This window comes from Scomber japonicus, chromosome 9 (assembly GCF_027409825.1).
Source record: "Scomber japonicus isolate fScoJap1 chromosome 9, fScoJap1.pri, whole genome shotgun sequence".
Classification (NCBI taxonomy): domain Eukaryota; kingdom Metazoa; phylum Chordata; class Actinopteri; order Scombriformes; family Scombridae; genus Scomber; species Scomber japonicus.
Genome location: NC_070586.1, coordinates 6925623 through 6935426, shown reverse-complemented (window position 1 = coordinate 6935426; position 9804 = coordinate 6925623). Strand labels below are relative to the sequence as shown.

At 44.0% G+C, this 9804-nt stretch overlaps 1 protein-coding gene across 1 annotated transcript in view; it reads right to left on the bottom strand.

The window, feature by feature from the left end:
- The window catches only part of fras1 (Fraser extracellular matrix complex subunit 1), a 274524-nt gene that overhangs the window by 51907 nt on the left and 212813 nt on the right, over window positions 1–9804 (bottom strand). Inside the window, 3 exon segments of the mRNA XM_053325459.1 lie at window positions 5567–5746; window positions 8376–8495; window positions 9173–9361. Of these exon segments, the coding sequence (XP_053181434.1) occupies window positions 5567–5746; window positions 8376–8495; window positions 9173–9361 (489 nt within the window).

Genomic DNA, 9804 nt, shown 5'->3' with positions numbered 1-9804 from the left:
TTCCTCCCTCCCTCCCTCCCTTCCTTTCTTCCTTCATCCCTCCTTCCCTTCCATCTTCCTCCCTTCTTTTCACGTTTCCTTCCTCCTTCATCCTTTCCTCCCTTCTTCCTCCCTGCCTTCCTTCTTCCTCCCTTCCATCCATCCTTACTTCCTTCCTTCTTCCTCCCTTCCATCCTTCCTTGCTTCTTCCTCCCTTCCTTCCTCATTTTCTTCCTTTTTCCTCCCTTCCTTCCTCCTTTCCTTCCTTCTTCCTCCCTTCCCTTCCTCTTTTCCTCCCTTCTTCCTCCCTTCCATCCTTCCTGCCTTCTTCCTCCCTTCATTCCTCATTATATACTAATTAAAACACACTTATCGATATTATATTCCACTTCTGCCAAGTCGATTCCACTATATCCCTTTAAATTCTACACACTGCACCTTTAAAACATCAAAAAAATAGCTTTACTGATATCAGAGACAGGTTTTAAAGCCTCAAAATGAAAGTGTGTGTACTGTAATTTGCAGCAAACAGCATTTTCTACTGTTAACTGATGGCACAATTTAACATAAGGCAGATATTGTTTGTTCCAGGTCTGTCATTGCACTGCGTGAAGAGATATTAAGTAATCTATAAACAGACCCCGCTTGTGTCTGTGACTTTTATGTGAAGGTAATAACTTGTTGAATATTACCCACCACCACCACCCAGTAGCGAAATCAAAGTTATTTCCCTATGCAGACACAAGACACAGAGGAAAAGGTTATTTCTCTGCGCTAATGGGAAACAAAAACCTCGCTGTGAAGCAGGTCAAACATTACACAAAGGGAGAGAGCTATAACTCATTCAAAATGTCACCGAAGCCTTGAAGAAATGGAAGTGGAGGATTTTCTACATCAATCTTCTTTACATCAATTTTTTTTTGACACAGTGAAACAAGCTTGAAGCCAACAGTCCTCCGAGCTTGTGTCATCAACTCTCCAAGCTGGAGGGTTTTTTTTGTACAGTGCATCATCATAATGAGGAAAGGCAGACACGGAGAGAGACAGAAGCAATACTCAGTAGTCTATAATAATCATAATAGTCAGTGATGAAAATCCAGCTCACATTATATTAACGGGGAAATGTATTTTCCATTTCATTTGTCTCGACGGGAAATTGCAAGAAGAGGCAGAAAGTTTTTGTTTTTGCAAAGTTTAAACACAAGCTGAACTCTGCAGGAGCATATTTTATATAATATAGGAGCAAAGAGGAAACAGCTTGGTAAAATATGAAAAGACTACAACAGTTATTTACTTAAAACATACCCAAAGAAAGGGAGGAAGAAGGGAGAAAAGGAGGGAAGGAAGGAAGGAAAGGAGGAAGGAAGGGAGGAAAGAAAGGAGGGAAGGAGGAAGGAAGGCAGGGAGGAAAGGAGGAATGAAGGGAGGAAGAAGGAAGGAAAGGAGGGAAGGAAGGAAGGAAAGGAAGAAGGAAGGCAGGAAGGAAAGGAGGAATGAAGGGAGGAAGAAGGAAGGAAAGGAGGGAAGGAAAGGAGGAAGGAAGGCAGGAAGGAAAGGAGGAATGAAGGGAGCAAGGAAGGGAGGAAGGAAAGGATGAAGGAAGGCAGGAAGGAAAGGAGGAATGAAGGGAGGAAGAAGGAAGGAAAGGAGGGAAGGAAAGGAGGAAGGAAGGCAGGAAGGAAAGGAGGAATGAAGGGAGGAATGAAGGGAAGGACAGAAGGAAGGAGGGAAGGAAGGGAGGAAGAAGAAAGGAAAGGATGAATGAAGGGAGGAAGAAGGAAGGAAAAGAGAGAGGAAGGAAAGGAGGGAGTAAGGAAGGAAGGAAGGAAGGAAGGAAGGAAGGGAAAGAAGAAATATTCATTAACTTCCACTCCAAAAGTCTAATTTAAGGTAGCAGTATGATAAATTTAATTTTTACTTCCACAGATGTGAGCTTTGTTAGTGTTTAATATATGTAGAACCACAGCGAGAGAAGCCTTAACCCTCCTGTTGTCCTCGAGTCAAGGGAGGGAGGGAGGAAGGAAGGAAGGAAGAGAGGGAGGAAGGAAGGAAGGGAGGAAGGAAGGAAGGAAGAGAGGGAGGAAGGAAGGAAGGAAGGAAAGAAGGAAGGAAGGAAGGAAGGGAGAGGGAGGGAGGGAGGAAGGGAGGGAGGGAGGGAGGAAGAAGGAATGAAAGGAGGGGAGGAAGAAGGAAGGAAAGGAGGGAAGGAAGGAAGGAAAGGAGGGGAGGAAGAAGGAAGGAAAGGAGGGAAGGAAGGAAGGAAAGGAGGAAGAAAGGCAGGGAGGAAAGGAGGAATGAAGGGAGGAAGGAAGGAAGGAAGGACAGAGGAAAGTAGGAAGGGAGGAAGGTATAGGAAAGAAGGACAGACGAAAAGAAAAGAGAGGAGAGACTGAGGAAGGAGGGAAGGAAGGAAAGAAGGAGGGAAGAAAGGGGGGTGGAGGAAGTATAGACAAAAGGAAGGAAGGGAGGAAAGAAGGCGGGGTCAATTTGACCCGGGAGGACAACACAAGGGTTAAACTAACTAAAAGGTTTCTTCTTCTTCTTTCTTTCTTCTTTCTTTCTTCTTTCTTTCTTTTTTCTTTTCTTTCTTCTTTTTGTTAAATCAACCAACCTCAACAAATCTCTCTTGACGCTTTGGACTCTCCAGTCACAGCAGAACTAATGAAGCCTCTTTTTTTATAAAGCACATCGGCTTTATTTGCATTGGACTGAATATTTACTACCTTTTGAAACCCCCCCCCCCCCCCGTATCCCATGGTTACAGTGGAGTTGAGATAAAGTGGAGGTGAAGTCTTGATGTGAGTGACGCTGCACCTGAGAGGCGACGTCGTGACCTAACACAGCTAACAAGCCTTTTGAAGACTTTGGGGGCTTTTTGATAGAAGTGGGCATCGATACAGCGGTCATTCATCTCTTTGTGCTGTTACCTTGACGATCCTCGTATAGGCTGACAACCCGTCCCAAAGGAGCAGAGAGGAGAGGGAGGGGGGGAATGGGGGAGAAGGAGGAGGGGGGGGGGGCTTTTTCGTGTTAGCAAGGATTGACAGACTGGCTCGTGGTAATTATCCAAAGCTGCTGCTCTGAGGTGAACTGATGCTCAGAAAGATCAGAGAGCAATCCTTCCTTCTGTCCTTCCTTCCTTCCTTCCATCCTTCTTTCCTTCTGTCCTTCCTTCCTTCTGTCCTTCCTTCCTTCCTTTATTCTTTCCTTCCTTCCTTCCTTTATTCTTTCCTTCCTTCCTTCCTTCCTTCCTTCTGTCCTGCTGTCCTTCCATCCTTCCTTCCTTCCTCCCCTTCCTTTATTCTGTCCTCCCTTCCTTCCTTCCTTCTGTCCTTCCTTCCTTCTGTCCTTCCTTCCTTCTGTCCATCCTTCCTTCCTTCTTTCTGTCCGTCCTTCCTTCCTTCCTACCTTCTTTCTGTCCTTCCGTCTTTCCTTCCTTCTGTCTATCCTCCCTTCCGTCCTCCCTTCCTTCCTTCCGTCTTTCCTTCCTTCTTTCTTTCTGTCCTTCCTTCCTTCTGTCCATCCTTCCTTCCTACCTTCTGTCCATCCTTCCTTTCTACCTTCTTACCTTCCTTCTTTCTGTCCTTCCTTCCTTCCTTCCTTTATTCTGTCCTTCCATCCTTACTTCCTACCTTCCATCTTTCCTTCTGTCCTTCAATATTTCCTTCCTTCTGTCCTTCCTTTATTTTGTCGTTCCATATTTCCTTCCTTCCTTCCTTCCTTCCTTCCTTCCTTCCTTTATTCTGTCCTTCCTTCCTGCTGTCCTTCCTTCCTTCCTTCCTTCCTACCTACCTTCCTTCCTTCCTTCCTTCCTTCCTTTCTTCTGTCCTCCCTTCCTTATGTCCTCCGTTCCTTCCTTCCTTCTGTCCATCCTTCTTACCTTCCTTCTTTCTGTCCTTCCTTTCTTCCTTCCTTCTGTCCTTCCTTCCCTCTTCCTTCCTTCCTTCTGTCCATCCTTCCTTCCTACTTTCTGTCCTTTCTTCCTTCCTTTATTGTGTCCTTCCTACCTTCTGTCCTTCCTTCCTTCCGTCCTTCTTTCCTTCTGTCCATCCTTCCTTCCTACGTTCTGTCCTTCCTTCCTTCCTTCCATTCTTCCTCCTGTCCTTCCTTCCTACCTACCTCCCTTCCTTCCTTCCTATCATTCCTTTATTCTGTGTGAGCCGGTGTTAACATGCAGTTAATTAGCATGCTGCGAGAGCGTTCAGCGATGTGAGGGAATCCTTTCAGCCGGGAAGTTAATAATCACCTCTCTGTGGCTAGAAGATGCTTTTTCATCTACATGTGATTCATTTCAGAGGTAAAACAGTTGGAGGTGAAATGAGAGGAGGTTTTATTTCTCTCACCTGGTGATGCTGAAGAGGTGTGCATAATGAGTTTGTTGTTTTAAGGTGGTTGAGTTTGATAATTAACTCAACATGCACAAGAGATTTCAGTTAAAGGCTGCGGTCGTGAGTGTGTGTCTATTTTAAAAAAAAAGGGAGGCAGCTGGAAAACATCAGAGATAAACAAGAGAGGAAGTGAAGTAGGGCTCATTACACTTCCCTCTCTCTCTCTTTACCTCTCTGTGTGTGTGTGTGTGTGTGTGTGTGTGTGTGTGTGTGTGTGTGTGTGTGTGTGTGTGTGTAAATGAATCAAAGTCAGACTGAACCTTTCCGTACATGCATTTACTGTAAAGTGTATGAATCCGGAGCAAATGTGTTTCATCGACGTGTGAATGAGCTTTTACCTGCTTCCACCTCTTACATAAGCACACAGAGTAAAAACATATAAAGTCATATGCTCACTCTAACGTATCATCATGTCGTCTTTCAGGTCATTGCAGAAGTTAAAGTCTGTTAGAAATAGTAAATATGTATTTGTTGGACAGGAAGAGCCATATTTGGGCATTTTCTCTTCAGTGATAAAAAGAGAATGATCAGAAAGGAGAGTTTAAAGCTTTATCTTTGGGCTCAAACTAGAAGATTAAAGTGACTTACAGGTTACTTTGGTAATGTAATAGATTACAGATTATTAGTTACTCTATTTAAACTGTAATAAGTAATGTCACTATTTCAATGACTTCATCAAAGTAATGTAACTTATTACATTTGATGACTTTTCTAATTTTCTAACCAATGTTTTCATCTGTTAGGGTAAATGTTCCCTCCTTCTGTCCTTCCTTCCTTCCTTCTTTTCCTTCTGTCCTTCGTTCCTACCTTCCTTCCTTCTGTCCTTCCTTCCTTCCTTCCTTCCCTCCTTCCTTCTGTCCTCCTTCCTTCCCTCCATCTGTCCTTCATTCCTTCCTTCCTTCCTTCCTTCCTTCCTTCCTCAGTGTTCCCATTAAGCACCAAAATCTAAGTCCAGCTGTGTTGTCATGGATACTGACATGATTTATAAGGGAGATCATTTCTTATAAAGCAACATTTATCTCTTATTGTAAAATGTATTCATTAGTTCATGTAGATGTTGGAATATAAAATAAAGATATTTGATGAGAAAAGTCAAAAGTCTGGCATGATTAGTTGCATTTGTACACTTTAAATGTGGTTTGAACCTCTCTCTCTCTCTCTCTCTCTCTCTGTCTCTCTCTCTCTCTCTCTCTGCTTACCTGGATTGGAGGCACGCTCCAGGTGACCCAGGCTCGTCTCCTTGGTAACGCGGTAGATTAGCTCGCTGGGCTCGCTGTCCTGGTCGCTGGCCGACAGCTGCAGCGTTGTGAGCTTCTTCATCGAGTTTTCATCCAGCACCAAACCTTTGTTCACCAACACGGACGGAGGAAGACGATCCTCTGCAGGAGAAAAAGTAGTAGAAGAAGAAGTTTGTGAAGTTTTAAAACTATTAGGAGCCCAATTTCTCATCCTGGTAGACAACAACAAAAACAGCAACAAACAAACATGATGGACTGAATCAGCGGAGGAGAAAGAAGCTGAGACTGATTTAGCTCAAAAAAGAGAAGAGAGAGGGAACGAGAGAAGAGAAGATAAGAAGAAGTAATATGAAACCGGTGAAATGGAGGAGTGACACAACAACAAGCAAGAAAAGCGGAAAATTGGGTGACGGGAGGAAGACGTATAAGGAGGAATGACAGAGATATACAGTAAGGTGGAGAGATTTGGACAACCGGATAAGGAAAGATTGAGAGGAGGAGAGCAGGAAAGTAATCAGAGGACAGTGTGGTGGGAGCAGATAGGAGCAGAGAGCTTCACTAGAGTCACATCTGAGTGAGGAGGAGAGAGGAGAAAAAAGAGGAGAGAGAGCTGGAAAAGATATGAGAGGATCAGGATTGTGTTGAACCATGAGGGACGAATATAATCCTTCAGTTTCTTCCAGCTAGTGCAGACGGAGCTGCTGCTGTCGAGGTCTGAATTTTAACCGCTGGAAGGAAAGATGAACGCTAGTCTTCAGCCAACGCTGCAAAGCTGGGAGTAAAACACTATCCAGCTGGCTCAGAAACATTCAAAGTTGGACTCTAACTATATAAAAAGTACTTAATAGTTTCTTAAAGTATGGATCCTTTTAGAAGAAACTGTAGCACCAATGTTCACTGATAATCTCTGACATGAAGCTGTACTTTAATACTTTAAATTAGAGTAAAAACCAACATTAATCAAGTATATTTTTATGACTTGATACCAACTCTGAAAGTAGACTGATGCTCCTTCATTCAATGATGCAACCTGTAGTTGCATTATTTAAAAATTAGGGACATAGTTCAAATTATTCCTTTCAAAAAACTCTCAATTTAGCTTTTATCCCCTCAGGTGTTACACATAAGACCTGTGCAGCAGGACTGTAACCAAACACCTTAAGATATAAATATCAGGACTGGTCAGGTCAAGGAAGGAAGGAAGGAAGGAAGGAAAGGAGTAAGGAGAGAGGGAGGGAGTAAAAGAGGAAGGAAGTAAAGAGAGAAGGAAGGAATGAGGAAGGAAGGAAGGAAGTAAAGGAGGAAGGAAAGGAAGGAAGGAAACGGTTGGGGGGAGGAAGAGAGAGGGAGGGAGGAAAAGAGGAAGGAAGTAAGGAGAGAAGGAAGGAAGGAAGGAAGGAAGGAAAGGAGTAAGGAGAGGGGGGAGGGAAAGAGGAAGGAAGGAAGGAAGGAAAGAAGGAAGGAAAGAAGGAGTAAGAAGAAGGGAGGGAGGAAAAGAGGAAGGAAGTAAAGATAGAGGGGGGAGGAAAAGAGGAAGGAAAGGAGGAAGGAAGGAAAGAAGGAAGGAAGTGAAGAAGATGGAGAAACAACAAAAACACAAAAGCTTTTACAGAACATAGCTCTATTTTTTCTCCTCCTCTCCACATATATTTGTATTCGTGATGCGTTCAAGGTGCGGTGACACATCAGTGAGCATGCAGGACAAAAGGGCTAAAACTCTGCAGTAATTGGCTTTATTTATTAATATAGCCTTAGATACATTTACTATCATTATATTATTATTAAACCTTTTTAACATTTAAGCATCAGTTAGCAGGATTGCATGCTCTCTGTATATAAATATCAGGACTAGTCAGGTCAAGGAAGAACAGGAGGAAAGAAGGAAGGAAGGAAGGAAGGAAGGAAGGAAGGAAGGAAGGAAGGAAGGAAGGAAAGGAAGGAAAGGAAGAAGGAAGGATATGAAGAAGGAAGGACATGAAGAAGGAAGGACATGAGGAAGGAAGGGAGGAAAGGAGGAATAATGAGGGAGGAAGGAAGGAAGGAAGGAAGGAAGGTAGGAAGGAAGGAAGGAATGAGGAAGGAAAGAAGGAAGGAAGGAAAGAAGGAAGGAAGTGAGGAAGGAAGGAAAGAAAGAAGGAAGGAAAGGAGTAAGGAGAAATGGAGGGAGGAAAAGAGGATGGAAGTAAGGAGAGAAGGAAGGAAGGAAGGAAAGAAAGAAATAAGGACAGAGGGAGGGAGGAAAAGAGGAAGGAAGGAAGGAAGGAAGGAAGGAAAGAAGGAAGGGAGTAAAGAGAGAAGAAGGATGGAAGGAAGGAAGGTTGGAAGGAAAGATGGAAGGAAGTGAGGAAGGAAGAAAGGAAGGAAGGAAGGGAGGAAAGAATAGGGAGGAAGGAAGGAAGGAAGGAAAGAAGGTAGGGAGTAAGGAGAGAGGGAGGGAGGAAAAGAGGAAGGAAGGAAGGAAGAAAGGAAGGGAGTAAGGAGAGAAGAAGGAAGTAAGGAAAAGAGGGAGAAAGAAAAAACCAAAAGCTTTTACAGAACATAGCTCATTTCTTTTCCCCTCCTTCTCTCCACACATATATTTGTATTCGTGATGCGTTCAAGGTACTGTGACACATCAGTAAGCATGCAGGACAAAGGGGCTAAAGCTCTGCAGTAATTGCCTTCTTCTTCTTTTTTCCCTCCGCCGGCTGAAGGAAGGAGTTTCAGCACTATACAGGAAAGAAGGAGGAAAGAAGGAGGAAAGAAGGAGGAAAGAAGGAGGAAACTTTACCCAGCACACTGATGAAGAAGGACTGATCGATCAGTTTGTTGCCCTCTGGATCCACTAGGTTGAATTTGAACGACAGGCTGCCTCCCTTCTCGCCTTTCTCGTGACTGAACTGCAGCAGACCTGAAACACAGAGAGCAGCACAGTGTAACCTTCACGCTGGGCTTCAGAAACAAGAAACAAGAAACAAGACACAAGACACAAGACACAAACATATAAAAGAATAAAACTCTACTATATAAACTCTTACATACTGTTCATATCGAGCCTCATACTTCTTTAAATCATTCATGAACTCATCAGTCATTAATAAACTGATGATTCATCCTTAATGAAGCTTTCAGACAGCAGAGGAAAAGAAGACAGGAAGGAATGAAGGAAGGAAGGAAGGAAGGAAAGATGGAAGGAAGGAAGTAGGAAGGAAAGGTGGGATGTAGGAAGGAGGGAAAGAATGACAGATGGAAGGAAGGAAGGAAGAAAGGAAGGAAGGAAAAGAAGACAGGAAGGAATGTAGGAAGAAGGGAAGGAAGGAAGGCTGGAAGGAAGGAAGGAAGGAAGGAAGAAAGGAGTAGGGAGGGAGGAAGGAAGGAAGGAAAGGAGGAAGGAAGGAAAGGAAGGAGGAAGGAAGGAAGGAAAAGAAGGAAGGAAGTAAAGGAGTAGGGAGGGAGGGAGGAAGGAAGGGTGGAAGGAAAGGAGGGAGTAAGGAAAGGAGGAAGGGAGGAAGGAAGGAAGGAAGGAAAGGAGGAAGGAAGGAAGGGAGGAAGGAAGGAAGGGAGGAAAGGAGGAAGGAAGGAAGTCACCTTTGTTGACGTCGTCCTGGGTGAAGCTCTGAACCGGACCTTTGACAGAAACCTTCTCGGAACGTTTTCCTTTGCTCAGCTGCAGTTTTCCGGTCGGAGGATCTTTGGTGAGGAAGTATCGGAGCTTCAGACTGTCGGAGTCTACGTCTGCTCCCTTCAGGTTCTGCTCCGTGATCTTAGACGAAGAGCCTGAGGAAGAAGATATGATATAAAGCTTTATGATCCTTTACTACAGGGGGGTCAAACATGAGGCCCGCGGCCCAGAAACGGCCCTCTGAGGAGTCCAATCTGGTCCACTTTCCTTCCTGTCTTCTTTTCATTCCAGCCACCCTTCCTTCCATCTGTCCTTTTTTTCTTTCTTTCTTTCTTTCCTTCCTTCCTTCCTTTCCTTCCTTCCTTCCTCTGTGCTTTCTTTCTCGATTTCTCTCTCCCTTTCTTTCCTTCCTTCCTTCTTTCCCTCCTTCCTTCCATCTGTCCTTTTTTCTTTCTTTCTTTAGTTCCTTCCTTCCTATCTTCCTTCCTTCCTTCTTAACTTTCTTCCTACCTCCTGTACTTCCTTCATTCCTACCTTCCTCCTGTCTTTCCTTCCTTCCTTCTTTCCTTCCTCTGTCCTTTCTTTCTTGCTTTCTCTC